Here is a 16834-nt window from a genome sequence, read left to right on the forward strand (position 1 = left end):
TGTTACAAACCCATGTGACCTTCTGTTTTATGTGGAACACAAAAGATGTTGGACAGAATATTAGAGACTGACAGTCTCAGTCACTATTCACTTTCAAAATATGGAGAAAAAAAACATTCACTGAAAGTAAATAGTGACACAGCAAACATTCTATCCAATATCTCCTTATTGTGTTGCATGGAAGAAAGTCATACCGGTTTGGAACAACATGATGGTGAATGATGACAGAATTTCCATTAATAATAATAATTCTGTAATACATGTTAAATGTGTATTATATAATGGAATATAGGGGAGTTAATGTCTATTATGTCATTTGTATAAGTAACGAGTCACTCACTACTTGAGTACTCTTTTAATTGGATGCTTTCTTACACTTAAGTAATTATTTATGTTAGTACTTTTACTTCTACTTGAGTCTTTTTTAAAAACAATTTAATTATTGTACTTTTACTTGAATACAGTTTTTGGCAACTCTACCCACCTCTGAATACGGGTTACATTCATAACTACAAGTCCAAACAAAATATGTGTTGACTCAAACAAAGGGAATTTAGAATTAGATTTTCAGGGTCAACATCCATACATTAGAAAATTTTAGTTAATACATGGTAAAATTACACATGGTCGTTTCTAACCCCACTGGTGTGTAAAATCAGAGTTTGTGGAGTATAAACACACAGCCCGTTCTCCTTTGTCCATGATCTCTCTAATGTAATTTCCTCTCTTCAATTGTTGTAGCATAGCTGGCTAACCCACGACCGCCCGGCGTCCTTGTTCATAACATTTAAACCCTCTAGACATCTAAAAATGACGATTATAGAGACTGGACGTTTTAAAAGAAGAAATGTGGTTTATTCGTGATACGGGCTTGTTATTAAAAGACTTTAGAGGAAAATTGCCTCACAGCGGAGCTAAACCCCAACAGGCTAAACTGAGGAGGCAAAACAAAGCCCTAAAAAAGACAACATGAGCACGAAAACCATTCAGCAAATGATTAAAGGAGACGAGTGATAAAGAGAAAGAAATATCAATGAGATAGCATTGGATATAAAGAGCCTTGTTGGAGTCTGAAAGAGAGATTTGTTTATTATTTATTTTTTTTATTACCTGCTAACGCGCTTCACTCAGCCAGCAGCAGACTCCGTCACGTGACCGTCACAGCGCTGCTGCTTCTCTCCATGCAGATCCTACATGCGCGCTCCCGCGAAAGCGAGCAGCACATTCACAGGTGCGCGCACAAATAACAACAGTGTAATAATATTATAATAATTACAGCAATGTAATAATTTATAACTATTGTTATTATTATATGTACATACAAATGGGTGAATTTGAAACGATTTACTTTATGAAATATTAAGACCAATTTTAATTCTATTTCTCTTTCTAATTCACAATATTTATGGTAGGCATATCATTAATATTATAGGAGGTCATTGTTCACGGAGATGTCCAATGGTTAATGATTTGTTTAGATTTTTGGAATAATTAGGTCTACATCAATCACATGTAAATGATAAACAACCTGTTGTTTCAAATATATTTCAGCTTTTCTTAAGAGTTTATTTATTTATTTTAGAATAATAATTTAATTACATTTCGTATTATTAACCAATTATTTTTAAAACATCATATCATTTTTTTATTATTATTATTATTATTTAGATGTTCACTCAGCACTCACTAACACCCTGGTATGCTCACTTGCACTTTATTAGTAAATCAGTATGCACATAAATAAAAGAAAAAAATCTTCAGAGGTGTAAGCGATTTTACCACTTCTAGAACTTCACGTAGCGAAAGGCAACGGTAGAAAAATAGCGTTCTCAAACTTCACGGTCAGTTTGTTTTTCTACTATTTACAGAGACTAGTGGTGTCACAAAGACAGGTGTAATATTTCATTGCACATATTTATTTAATTATTTTCAGGGAATAAGGACATTTTTTGCTTGTCATTTCACAGAAACACGCAACACCGCCTTTAAGTGAATTAAGTTATTCTTGTTTTAATTGAGGTATTTTTGTATCGTTTTGGGATATAAAAGTTGATTGTTGCAAAACATCCATTAAATGAGGGGTTTATTGTATTGTTGAAATAGGGTTGCCACCCGTCCCGTAAAATACGGGATCGTCCGTATTTAAAGATAAAATGACGAGATTTGTCCCGTATTTAAGCTGGTCAGATGGCGTCACGGCGAAATCGTTCCAGATCGCCAATTTAACATTGATATAAGTTGGAAAAGTTGCCTAGGGTGGGTAAGGGACCGTCTGAAAAGTCCACACATTGTGCTAAAACATGGTAATACTGTGGGCGGTTGTGGTAAGGGACCGTCTGAAAAGTCCACAAATGGTGGTAAAACTGTGTGTTTTTCTTCTATATAAATGTTCAATAAGATCAAACAATGTATGAATACAATCATAAAGACAAGTACAGGTGAAGGAAAAAATAAATAAAATAAATAAAAATTATAAAAAAAATATAAATGTATGTATAAACCATCCAAAATGCATACATAAGATAAAGAAGTTAAATTAAAATAAATATATTTTTTACATATAAATGATGTATTTTTTTTTTTATAAGTCATGGGTCAGGAAAGTTCTCATTTTAGCATATAAGAAAGGATATACAATTTTTATTAATAACGCATTAATCAACGCATTTATTGCTAAAACTGTGGAGGATGTGGTTAGGGGCTGTGATCCTCACCCCCCCTTAAGTGTCCATTATTTTAAAACTTCAAATGTGGCAACCCTATGTACATAGCTTAATATGAGTGATCGTCCTTTGTGAACGTGCATTCTGTAGTTTCTGATTATAAGAATTTGTGCGCCCCCAGCGGCCCAGTTAATCACTGCAGTGTACTATTCTTGACACATTGATCAATGAGCCAAGTCACACTTCTCATCGATCAGCATCAATAATAAATGCAGCTTTTAATATTCACATACGTATCAAGTATAAAGTCACAATGCAGAGCCAAAATGGAAGAAAAATACATCAATGCATTTTTATTAATATCCGTTTGAAGAATGTATCATGTTTTTGTTGCTGTTTCTTTTGCTTGTTTTGATATTGTACAATATCTTTACACTTGTAATCTGTAAAAACATTCGTGAAGTGAGTATAAAAAAGGGTACCACCAAAATAATGACAGATTAGTTCACACACACACACACACGCACGCACATATATCCTCTGACATTTATATAAACTGTATTCTCCCTCTATTAGATTCCAAATATGTATACATATACATGTATATATAAAATACATTTTAAAAGTGATGGTTAATTTCTGCTTAATATATCCCGTTCCGATGTCCATTGTTCTAGCAACTTCGTGATGATTTCATGAAGCATTTCATGTAAAAAACAAAAAGTCAAAACAAATTCGATCTGTAACAGTCTTTCACAGAAAGACTCTGGAAAGGCAACGATGTCACACAACACAGCCCTGCCTTTAAGCAGAGGAGAAGACAACAAATATGATTGTACCTGAACTTCATGAGTGCTAGTGACAGCAACAATACAAAATAAATAATGTCAAATGTCATAGAGGAAAAAATTGCAATCCCGATGTGTGTGTGTGTTAGCAGAATCAGCAATAAAAGGGGCACTCTTCAAGACATCTCAAACATATCACAGTCTCTGTGATTCCCTACGGTTGTCTCTCACTGCCATTATTTTGGAATATATAAAGGGAAAATGAAAAACAACTGGCAAGTCTTCATTGACTGTTGTCCGACTCATGTCCACATTTGATTCTCGATATTCTTCATATATCTGCAGTCTTGACCTAAGACCATCAGTGTCCACTAATACACAGTGAGGCTAAAAGTCAAGCTGTCTGTTCGTTTCACCAAGAATCATCTCCAAATCCCTCTTCTCAGCCTTTAAGCATCCGCAATGCCATATTAGTCCACACAAGGCAAGAAGGGGGGCTTTTCGCCTGGTCTTCGAGAAATAAACACCAAAAACAAACTAAACACGCCATGTTTCTGACACGGCATTCTTTAAAAAGAAAAAAAGAAAAGGCTTAAAGGGATAGTTCACCAAAAAATAAAAATTCAGTCATCATTTACTAACCCTCATGTTGTTCCAAGAAACACAATCAGAGATCTTAGATGTTATTCTGCATGTTAGCTTTAGCCATCATTCACTTTCATTGTAAACACTCTGCTTAACATCTCCTTTTGTGTTCCAGGGAAGAAAGCAAGTCATTCAGGTTTGGAACAACATAAAGGTTGAGTAAATTATGATAGAATTTTCATTTTTGGATGAACTAACCCTTTTATATGAAACAAAAAGCATAAACCCACTGCCCAGACAGACTGTTAAATATTTTAATATATTTTTACACTATTTCACAGTTCTCCGAACACCTTCATCCATTCAAGAGTGAATGAACTCCTTCAGGAGGTCAGGCCTCACTGTCAGTCACATCTCTCTTTTTCCTGGATTTTCTGGATTCAAGAGTACAACAGGTTAATGAACATTGAGACACACAAGAACACACAAAAAGTATAGAGAATCACATCTGTTCTCCTGAGTCCTTTGAAAAATAGAAGATGTCTTGAACCGAGTTTGAACAGGAAGTGAGAGAGCACTCTTAGGAGTGTGGAGAGGATGGAAGATGGCCTGTTAGTAGATGGTGCGAGGGAGAGAAATGGAGGCACAATGGAGGCTAGCTCCAGAGGCCAGCATAATTTCCGTGTAGACCAGAACACAGAGGGCCACCAGCCACGAAGAGTTTGGTGCCGGAGTCATCGTAGCAGTGTGTGTACACAGCGTTCGGGAAGGAGCTGACGTCGGAAAAGTAGCTTCTCCATGTTTCATCGTGGTTCTAGGGGATGAGAATGAAAATTGGCACTTGCAAAACAGATTTTTAGCACAGAGTTAAAATTATAGCATCAGAAAAGGAGCCTGACTGATATGGATTTTTGCATCTGATTTTGCTATTTGTGCTTAGAAGAGAAGTGTTTGGGTTTTTCTGTTCACCCTCTCATTTTAATCACTTTCTATGGAAATGTTATACTAGTTTTTACTATTCAGGACATTGGATATTTTTGTATTTACTATCAATGCAGCTAAAGTGCTGCAAATTGGCCTGGTAAATTGTAGCATGCCTTTCATTCTCTCATAAAAGTAAAATCAAGACATTATTCAATGTTTCTTTAATCGTGAATTTTTTTTTACACAGCATGAAATTACTTCAAAATAGTCTTAATAAAAGTACATATTGTATAACCTTATCTTAAGCATTTCAAAAGTGTAAAATATATATATAAATATATAAAAAAATATATATATTTTTTTTATTTTAACATTATTTACAATTTGTGACATGGCTTTCTGAATACTTGATTTTCAAGTCAATCACAGCATACTTTGTTCATATAATTTTGTATAATGACTGCACAGATATACAGTGGCCCCAAAAAGGATTTGAACACCAAGACTGTATTAGACTTAATAAATGTATTAAGACACACCTAAAAACGCATGATTTCATTGCTTTAGACAACAAAATGTCAAACCAAGTGGCATCTGCAAACATGCTACACTTTTTATTAGAATCAACGTTGCTGCACAAAAAATACTTTTTTTAAGACCTGAACAAATAAAATGAAAACCATGTCCATTTCCAAAGCAAACCTACACAATCTCAAAAGAAACCATCAAAGCATCATTCAACAAGGCCCTTACAGTGCTTATCACCAAAACAGGATATCTGCAAGTTTAAAATACTCCAAAAAGACATGTTGTCCTCTTACTGTTTTTCACTATATGAATTCATGAAGAATAATATTTACGGAGTGACTATTTGAACTAGGTTAAAATAAATAAAAATAAATATAAAGTTCGATTGCCTCGCAGTGATTTGGTCATGGTGACGGTCGGGGAGAAACATTTTATCTGGGTAAAATCGACTATGGTTTTACTATAGTAATATTGTAATAACCATATTTTTTGGAACACCCCATAGTTTTAATGCAATTACCCATGGTTTTAGTACAGTAATATGGTGTTAATTTAGTAACTGTTTAATTTAGTGGTTTCTGTGATTTTACAACAAAATACCATGGTGATACTATAGATACTGTAGTAAAACCATGGTTAATTTTTGTAAGGTAAGGTTAGGGTTTAAAGGGATAGTTCACCTAAAAATGAAAATTCTCTCACCATTTACTCACCCTCATGCCATTCCAGATGTATATGACTTTCTTTCTTTTGCAGAACTCAAATGAAGATTTTCAGAACAATATTTCAGCTCTGTAGGTCCAAACAATGCAAGTGAATGGTGATCAGACCTTTGTAGCTCCACAAATCACAATGGAAACATAGAAGTAATCCATAAGTCTCCATTTGTTAAATCCATATCTTCAGAAGCGATATAATAGGTGTGGATGAGAAACAGATAAAAATGTAAGTCTTTTTTCCTCCTGATCAGCAGACCACACATAGTGCCCTTGTAATCACAGATACAATATATCAAAAGGAAATAGAGAGATACTGGTCTCGTATTGGTCTTTGAATATGAATAAACAGCTCCATCATATTTGAAAATCTTCAACAGGAATCTCCACTTTCACTTTTACATCTGAAAGTCACATATGGTGCCTGTTTAGTTTTACTTTCACATCTGAAAATGAAAGTTAAAGTGGAGTTTAGAGTAAAAAAAGGATTTAAGATATGAATTTAAACACTGGAGTCATATGGATTACTTTTATGATTCCTTTGTGATTTTTGGAGCTACAAAGGTCTAATCACCATTCACTTGCATTGTATGGACCTACAGAGCAGATATATATTTGTCTAAAAATCTTTGTTTGTGTTCTGTTAAAGAAAGAATGTTAAACACATCTTGGAAGGCATGAGAGTGAGTAAATGATGAAAGAATTTTCATTTTTGGGTGAACTATCCCTTTAAAGGTAGGGGTTGGTGTAGGGTGTCTGTGGGACTCTAAATAAACACAATAAACAGTAAACACATTGCTATTTATTTAAGAGTGCAAATAGTATCTGCCACTATTTGCACCGGAGTCTAATAACATCTAACACTTTTTACACTTAGTGCAAAGATGTTTTTTGTTGCTATTTAAACTTAGTGTAAATAATTTGCTATTTGCACTTAACGCTTCCTAATATTTAATAATAAATAAAGGGTATTAAAATTGGTTTATGTACCCATACATCAAAGCATATGAATTAAGAGGTTGACAACTACTAGATTTTGCTGATACCGACAATAAGGTGTTGGAAGAAAGCCTATAACCGATCAAGCAAACGATACTTTTGAAAATCAATATATTGAATGAATAATAAAAAAAAAAAGTTAGTCGTTTTTCTTTACTGTGATGGGCACAGACATAGAGGCTACAAATCGAATGAAATGACAGATGCAGTTTATTGAATTTTATTACAGTTTATAAACAAAATACCAATAATAAAAAATTAAAAAAAAAGATTTGGTGCATAATTAAGGACTTTTTAACTATAAACAAGGCAGAAATTCACCGGGGACTCTTATTTTGAAATGTCCGTGCACCCAGGTGCCCACACAAACAAATAAGGTAAACAAATCTCCTACAATCATAGTCATATAACAAATATTATCAGTAATTTATCATCAGCAGATCATCAGCGATCACTTATCAAAAATGTCCTGTAATCACGGATTGCGAACCCTTCTGAAACTGCTGAAAATTCTGTCTAACGAGTCCCTGCATGCTTGGAGTATGTGTGAGATTAGTGCCATGTCTTCACTATGAAGCGAGCAGCGCATGCAGACAAAATGTTTATTTCATTAAATCGCAGCCCTTTACAGTTGAATAATTACTGTAGGCCATATCGCGATTCCCATCTTTCTGTCCTCCAATTTAAGGCCTCGTAAATTATAATTAAAAGTTTTTTGACACCATTTAATATATTTAAAACTTTTTAGGGCCTTACATTTGGAAAAACTGAATTTAAGACTTTAAGGACCCATGGGAACCCTGAGAATTAACTTGACTTTTCTTAGCCACTTTCACAGTAACTTTTAACTATCGGGCCTCAAGGTCATTTTTAGTGGATGCATGAAGTAATTTCCCCTAAAGTTCACAAAGGTGTCCGAGTAGAGTAACCATTGTGTATTAAGGGTCAAAGTGGACAATCTTACCAGCCATCCTGTGCCTGTGGTAAGTTTCAGAATGCCCTCTGGACTGCGATTCCAGTGCCCACCTCCCCCTATGCCATCCAGAAAACGCTGGGCCCTGATATCATAGAAGAGCAGGGAGCCTTGGCCAGTGCCTACTGTCACTATGTGCTCATAGAAACTCACAGAGCGGATACCTATTGAACACACAGACACACAAAACTGGAGCACCAGCAATTTTTACGTGGGAATTTATGTGTAAATGAGAAAAACACACCACTGCCACGCTCCCTGGAGCTCACGGATTTGATGTTTTGAGACGATTGCCGGGGGTCTAGGAAGGAAACGTGTGCCTGAGAGCCCACTGCGTAAACAGACCAGTCCAGCCCGTAAGCCAGACACACATTTTCCTTACAGTAAGGGAGTTTGGTTGAAAGCTCCTGAAAATCAAATTAGAAATCATTTCATTGCAAATTTTTTTTTAGACAAGTTAAAATCTTCATAGAGTGTTAAAAAAAAGCCTTAGGTCCTGTTTACACCTCTAATTAACATTGGTCTCGGGTGATCCTATCACAAGTCCTCAGACAAAACACACTTGGTAATAAACATATCTCAATGAGCATCTTTAACTACATATTCTCACAGTAACAATTCTTGGTTCATTCATGACGAAATTGATGTACAGTTGTAGTGTGCTCCCTTAAAACGCACATCGCTTTCCAACAAAAGTGAATAACTGGGTCCGTAAACAGTAGTCCATATGACTCATGCTGTGTTTCATGTTTTCTAAAGTCACACAACAGATTTATGTGAGGAACTGACCCAAATTGCAAATGGGTCATTCTCAAACAATGTTGACTTTCCAACTTACAAAATACTGACATTTTCCGTTCAGTTCAGTTTTTGCCCCTAAACGCTGGTGGTAAACATTTTATAACATTTTGACATAAATTTCTATTCATAAAGGACAACTTAGCTGTTGTACTTTCTTTTATTATTTAAATTTGTTTCACGAATGAAGCAAGTTAACACTAAGTTAACACTAATGAGGGTTAAATGGGTTACAACCACATTTTCAGGGTTCAATGGGGTACAACAACAAATATTTTTGTGATTAGTTAAAATGTGAATTAATAACTTTTTAACATGCTGGGAAAAATCACTATATGCATATTTAAGCAGCCTCTGAACTTAAACCTTAAAAATTATTTTCCACAACTTTTTGTATTTTAAAATATTTAAAACATTAAAAATGTTTTAACATTGATAACACCAACGAAATGAAATCAAGGGACAAAAACTCTTTTTAAATTAAAGTAGTAATAATAATTTTGTTTTGCTTTTTTGCACAGTTGTTCGGCCTTACACTAATGCTTTTATTAAAAATAAGTACAAAATAAATACATAAATAACTTTACTTGTCATAGAAGTGGTGTACCAGAAGAAGGGGACAAGGATTTTTTCAAATTTATTTTCTAAAAACAATTGCAAAACTGAGTCAAGCCATTTCATATAATTAAAGGTTAGGTTATAGAATGATACCTTTTAATTATTTATTTTCGCTATTTGAAAGCTTTTTCATGACTAAAAAAGTAAAGAGACATGTTTGTCAACGTATTTTGATATTGACCAATATGTTGTCAAAAATATCCAAAATGTATTTTGAGAGACACAAAGCTTTCTTTACACAAGGGGGCGCTACATGGCTCACAAAACTGATTCCTGCATTGATCTGCATTCAAATCTCAGAACGTTTTACATCTCATATAATTTTTTCACTCTGGAGAGTAAATTGTAATTAAAACTGTTAGTTGCAAGAATTCATACTTGTTAAATCCGCCACAGCAATATGTATAAAATATATCTTTTTTAAATCCTCCAGTAACAATTGATTCTGATTGGCCCATTCTGAACAGCGCTGCCAAAAGTAACAGGTGTCACATGACAGTGCCTCTATACGCTGCCTGCTTCAGCAGTGGTCTAGTGGTCTGCAGTCGTGTTTTTCCGAAAATAAATACATTTAATTTATTAAAAGATTTAAGCAATGTATTTTAAGATTTTCTATCATTCAAGAACTTTTTAGCACCTCTTGGTAACAATGGCTATTTTCAAGGGTTTTCCAGGACTTCAATTTGAAAAAGACAAATTCAAGTACTTCAAGCACCTTGTACGAACCCTGTCAACCGTGTTTTGAACACCTGTCTCTGCAAAACGTTTGCTAAACACTTTTTATTATAATTTAATGTAAGAACTTTGACTCGTTAATGGATATTATTTAATAAAAGTGAATGTTTGTCATTGACTGTAAACCAAATGTTTTCGTGACATAACACACCTGCATCTTGACGAAATGGGAGTTGAAGATTTCCGCACGAGTTTCCAAGTTAGAAGTCTGACATAATGTGTCATTCCGTTGCACTTTCCCCAGATGAAAAGTGGCGATTCCGACTCTCCGAGTTGAATGGAACGCTTCATGAATCATCACAGCAACAACAATAAGGAGCATCGTGGCTTTCCCCACAGGAACGAACACTTGGACAAGCACGCACACGCACACACACCAGGTGTGTGGCAGAGGACTAAATGTGCTGAAGCAGCGCATATACAGCAGGTGAGTGTTTCAGTAAGCTAGTAAGAGCGCAGCTAAATGGAACAGAATGCAGTGTCTTAAAAACTGAACTTTAACTTAACACGCATATTAAAAACACGATGGTTATGACGTCTCCTGTTAAGCCAACCGCGATTTGAAAATAGACGGTTCAGTCACTAAACAAACTGGTACGCGCTTACTAAGATTACTATGGTAACCTGAAGGAAGAACAGACAGACTCGCGTTGTGCACATTCTTTCATTGAGTTGGGCAGCGAATCTTCACATAATGACAAAATATGATGCATTATATTCTGATTATGCAATCTTTTGTACATTTTATAACAGATTATTTTATAACAGCCTATAATAATGAATAGATGATACACTGGAACAACAAGACGCAATGCAGCAGCCAAAGACGTTTGTCAGACATGTTATTATGTATATAGTTATGTAAATGTATTTGCCCCTCAGTCCAAGTACTCGAGTAGACAAAATGACCAAAATGCCCATCCCTATTAGATAGAGCGCAATGAATGGAACAGAACACAGGCGTCTCAAGACACGTTCTTGTTAACTTGACACGCTGTCCTAAAAGTGCGGCGCTCATGCAAGAGACGTGCCGTAATGGTCAAAAACACACAGAGAATGTTAAAGCACAGATGGATGCTAAAAAATATTCAGTGCGAACGGCCCCTAAGGCTGTGTACTGTGTAAGCAATGTTAGTCATTTAGGAACTTCCGCCTGACTTAGTCACTGAATTAGACATGCCCCTGCTTTCCAAAACCCTGCCCCACATAGTTACCGTTGAACCTGTAGCTTTTTCAATTTGACGTTTGTTTTCTTTTAAAGCCATACATACCTGGCAAAGTTTAAAACCTTTGTTTGTGTAATGCGAGAAGACGGTCCTTCTTTGTTGCCAGAGATGCATCAGGATGCATTAGCGTTTACACAAATGAATTGTGGTCACATGCGTTTCTGACTATCTCCGATAGTTTGAGTGGATGAATCGCAAAACATTTTGGACCATGTTTATACCTCCATTTAGTGTTGTTTCCTTGTGATCAGATAACCCGAGAGGATTAAACAAGGCCTTTAACAGAGAAAATGCTAAATGCGGTAGTTTTACCTTACACAAGTTGTCTTCTGCCTTCCATAGATGGAAATATCCATCTAAAGAAACAGCACCCAGCTCCTGAGGAAGGAAGAGAACAAAAGGGAAAGAACAGTTACTGGAGAAACAATGAGGTTGAATAACATACTGTACTCTGAAGTCAAGCAATTTAGAGTCAGTGAAGTCGATCCGAGTCAGATAAGTCAAGGACAGAGGCTGACCTTATGGCTGTTGTTGAAGGCCAGTGCGCGCACTTTGCAGTTGTAGGGGTGGGTGTACTCCTTGGGGATATCCTTGAGAGCGCGGTGAGAGATGTGTGAGTAACAGGGAACACCCTCCTCGTTCTGTTGCTTGTCTGCCTGAGTCAGCACATCCTCTGATATCTCCCATAGACCCATGGAGCCGTCACGAGATCCTGCTCCAGGAAATTGAAGGAATTACTCATTTTCAGGGCTGGGAATTGTAAGGAATTTATCGATTCTGGTTCCAATTTAGATTACTCTTAACGATTCCGGTTCCTTAATGCTTCCAACAACGATCTTTTAGTACCGTCTTTTTAAAATAATTATTTGGAAATGAGAAATGCAATTCTTTTAGTATTTACTACCCTCTGCTGTCTGTTACCAAATAATGAGTTCATTTCAGATTTATACAGAGCAGATATAACAAATCAGAAATAAATGTAACACAATTCTTGTAAAAGGTGTGTTTGCAGACTTTTTAGAGACAAAATTACAATGCAATAATAGATCCTAACTATATTCTAAATAAACAAATCTAAACCAACAAGAAATGTGATGGCATATTTCATTCATTCATTTATTATTTTACAAAATTCCACTTATTACAATGATGTATACTTGGGGGCCTGGGTAGCTCAGTGGTAAAATACGTTGGCTACCACCCCTGGAGTTCGCTAGATCGCTAGTTCGAATCCCAGGGAGTGCTGAGTGACTCCAGCCAGGTTTCCTAAGCAACCAAATTGGCCTGGTTGCTAGGGAGGGTAGAGTCACATGGGGTAAACTCCTCATGGTCGCTATAATGTGGTTAATTCTCGGTGGGGTGTGTGGTGAGTTGAGCATGGTTGCCGCAGTGGATGGCATGAAGCCTCCACACGCGCTATGTCTCCGTGGCAACGCGCTCAATAAGCCACGTGATAAGATGCGCGGGTTGATGTTCTCAGACGCGGAGGCAACTGGGATTCGTCCTCCGCCACCTGGACTGAGGAGAATCACTACGCGACCACGAGGACTTAAAAGCACATTGGGAATTGCGCATTCCAAATTGGGAGGAAAAAAAAACGAATCTTGTACTTCAGGATTGTGAGACTTCAACAGTTCTCATTTAATTTAGAGTTGGAGATTCATAACTTGCACATCAGTATAAGATTACTTGTATACCGGACTATAAACGGAAGCGCTGTATGTTTCGCGCTATAGATTCAAAAGAACTGGCTACTTTGAATAATTATTTCGGCAATCGAGCTATATCGGAAGCGCATATGTTTCGCGCTCTAGATTCAAAAGAGCCGGCTCGAGAGTTGTTCGATCGGGAATCAAATACAATGGTAGAGCCATGGGTTTTTTTCTGCTGCTGCAGAAATGTGCTGCTGAAAACACTGTCAGAGTATTTCAGGACAGTGTTCCAGCCGCATAGGTGGAAAACTGCACGCAGGAGAACCATTAACAGAACCGAAAGTCATGAAGATCATACGATTCCAGTATTTTTCAAAATACAGAATTTCTTCTGTTCAGAACCGGTTCTCGGTTCCCAATCCTACTCATTTTGAATCATTAAAATCTATGCATTACAACATTTTCTATGACATTTTAGCCCCCACCCCCCAAATTCTCATGACGATAATACAGCAATTAAATTATTCTGTCCAGAATTACTTTTATTCAAATCAGAATAAATTAAACTCATTACAATAAATACTACCAAAATGTAAACTTACAATTTAGACCAAAATAAAATACCATTCTTTCTTGTAGCATTGCAATTAGGGATGTCAATTTTCAGACATTTTTATTATTGATTTTCGTGTAAACTACCGATCAATTAATCGATTAATCGTTAATGTTAAAACTGCAAAACGCACGTGGAGGACTCCAAATACTGTGCATGTAGCCTACTGTTTAAATATAATTTCAATTAACTTAATACACCTAAGAAAGTATTGGCATTTTCCTCTTAAAATATTCTTAGTTCAGTGTATTTCAATACATCTTGGCTTAAGGCTGGGTATTGATACAGATTTCCTGATTCGATTCCGATTTGATATCGATTCATATGGGTATATTTTAGTTATAATGTCCCTTTTCCTTGCATATGAAAGAAATTCTCTCCCAGTTAATGCTGTAAATTATACAGGGGACCTTCGAACTAGGTACATTATAAAAATAAAACAAACATCATTTGTCACATTTTGGCTTAAAAAAGAACAAATCCATGTATTCAATAAATAAATATTACAATTCATAATTATATTATATATTTTTCTAAATGTTTATTGCTTAATTGCATAATTCTTACTATTTACAAGTGTTTACATTTATTTGTTGAACACATGCTAAAAAAGGTACTGACTCTTTAACAAAACTGGCATTTCTGTAAACAGATCTGTAAATGAGCGCAATTTTTATTTTATCCCCTTTTTCTCTCCAATTTGGAATTTCCAAATTCCACTACTTACTAGGTCCTCGTGGTGGCACGGTTACTCACCTCAATCCAGGTGGCGGAGAACAAGGATTTGGATTTGACACCCTGGATTTGAACTCGTGACTCCAGGGGTGGTAGTCAGCGTCAATACTCGCTGAGCTACCCATGCCACCCAAATGAGCGCATTTTCATGAGAGAGACTCGAATGGCTTTACATCATCTCTGCTATGCGTGATTAAATTTTTGTTTTGTTTTTGATCAACAACTGACTGAAGAGAGCAGGAAGGCAATTAAAAGAGACATTATTCAGTGACAAATGGGTTGCGTGGATCTAGTCTTTGGACATGCATTACACTGAACAACTTTTACTATCAACATGCAGTAAAAAGATATCACTGCTGAATATTCCACCACTATACTACACAATTACTAGTGAGTGAAATATGAACATTTGCCAGCCAGCTGCCAAATATATATACATTTTAGTCGCATAATGCAAAATTTGGTTGCAAATGCAGGTGAATTCCTCAGAATGTAGTAGAGGGTTGCACATAGAGTAAAAGATCGATCTTGGTATTTAAGAATCGATATTGAGACCGTTCAAATGAAGATCGCGATGCATCGGAAAATCGATATTTTTACCCACCCCTGTTTAGTACAAATTTGTGAATTGTTTAATTACTGTTAATAAATTACTGTTAGTAATAACTTGTTTAGAATACACATATTTGAGTTCAACAAAAACTTCACATTATGGATCGTGGGATATTTCAGACCCTTGAACTTATCGTCTGCTGGCATGATTACTGAACGCATTTGTTCTGAAATTGATTAATCGATGATTGATAAGCTTAATCGATCAAATTATTAACAACTATTAGCCAGTTAATCATTAACATCCCTATTTGCAATAATAAGACTTTTTTCATTTTACTGAGAATTGTTTTGTTTTGTTTTTATTTAATTTTGACCTGAAATATGACCCAGACATTTCTCTTGAATTTCATCCTAATGCTTAATTTGCTAGGACACTGTGTAAGGTGTCCAGTGCCAAAACTGGATCTGGAAGCTTTTTACCTGAGACAGCCATGGTATCACTGATCCACGCAATGGAGAATATCCAGTCATTGTGCCCATCCTGTTAAACACACAGCGCCATTTTGAGTCTCGCTAAACAGTGTAGAGAAATCCTTCATCTTTAATCAACAGCATCTTTTACCATTATGCTTACAAAACAAATCACTTCTGTCTTTTAAAAATATAGTGAAGAAAAGCACAGCAAGTCAGTAAATGCACTTTTCCAGAGCCAAAAGCTGCGGCCACAAAACTGCTTGACATTTACACAACTTGCACTACAAGAAAGGGCGCAAAGGCCACACTAACGTCTCCAACGCAGACAGGGTCAAGTGTGGGTAGTCTGTACACTGCCAGGCTGTTGGGGTTGTCTCCGCCAGTGGCCATCAGGGTACGAGAGGGGTTCAATTCTATGGCATGGATGCCACATCCCTGCTGGGCATCCAAACCACCGACTGATCCGGGACTGTGGAAATGGTTTCCCACTCCACCCAAACCCTGCGAGACCTCTCCCCTGCCCTCTCTGTCTTTCAGCATGGGGATCCTGGTTATCTGTCCCGAGAAGACGTCTGCCACGAACAGCTGGGTGAACATAAGAAAAAACAAGATTAGCACAGATGTCCTTGTGCATGTATTATTTTAGCAGATGAACAAATGTATATGTATTTATAGAAAGTATCAGTCAATATGATAATTTTGGAAATACAGACAAACATTAATTAATAAATAATGGTGCTGACATTTTTAATATTTTTTTTGGTGTTATTTACTACTTCATTTGAAATAATCCTGTGGTAAATGTACAAAGATTCTGTGTAGTCTCTCATTTAATATAAGCTCATAAAAACTGCATGCATAATAATTAGAAAAGAAAAATGCTATTTAAAATAGTTTTATATTGAGTATAGAATTAAACATCGAAGGACATGTCAACTAGCCATACAGTATATTAACAAAAAGGTAAATCAAATAACAGAAATTAGAATTATTTCATTTTTCAATAATTAGAAAAAGGTTGTTAATCATCTAACTAACAAGTGTTGATATAATAAAACAACTTAAACGCTGCATGACAAATATTGCTCATTCTATCCATTTACTTTAATTATTCATCATAGGAAAGATCTTACAGACATTGTCTAAACTACTTGTGTTTGACAGTGGAGTACTACAGTATATGAGTTTTCCAACATCAATGGTTTCTAACATTTTTCAGACAGACTTCTATTTGATTTAATCTGTTTGATAA

General features: G+C 35.9%; 2 protein-coding genes across 2 annotated transcripts in view; both read right to left on the minus strand.

Moving 5' to 3' along the window:
• ubap2a (ubiquitin associated protein 2a) overlaps window positions 1-1201 on the minus strand; it is a 50844-nt gene extending 49643 nt beyond the window's left edge. The window contains exon 1 of the mRNA XM_051680295.1: window positions 1111-1201. The gene's annotated coding sequence lies outside the window, so the exon portion shown is untranslated. The remainder of the gene's footprint in view (window positions 1-1110) is intronic.
• Window positions 1202-2990: 1789 nt separating this feature from the next.
• Window positions 2991-16834, minus strand: part of dcaf12 (DDB1 and CUL4 associated factor 12) — a 27240-nt gene continuing 13396 nt past the window's right edge. Inside the window, exons 3-9 of the mRNA XM_051680300.1 lie at window positions 15895-16167; window positions 15589-15649; window positions 12072-12265; window positions 11866-11931; window positions 8421-8583; window positions 8168-8340; window positions 2991-4850 (exon numbers count right to left, since the gene is read on the minus strand). Coding sequence (XP_051536260.1) covers window positions 4692-4850; window positions 8168-8340; window positions 8421-8583; window positions 11866-11931; window positions 12072-12265; window positions 15589-15649; window positions 15895-16167 — 1089 coding nt within the window. The 3' untranslated portion in view covers window positions 2991-4691. The remainder of the gene's footprint in view (window positions 4851-8167; window positions 8341-8420; window positions 8584-11865; window positions 11932-12071; window positions 12266-15588; window positions 15650-15894; window positions 16168-16834) is intronic.

This window comes from Myxocyprinus asiaticus, chromosome 40, assembly GCF_019703515.2.
Source record: "Myxocyprinus asiaticus isolate MX2 ecotype Aquarium Trade chromosome 40, UBuf_Myxa_2, whole genome shotgun sequence".
Classification (NCBI taxonomy): Eukaryota; Metazoa; Chordata; class Actinopteri; order Cypriniformes; family Catostomidae; genus Myxocyprinus; species Myxocyprinus asiaticus.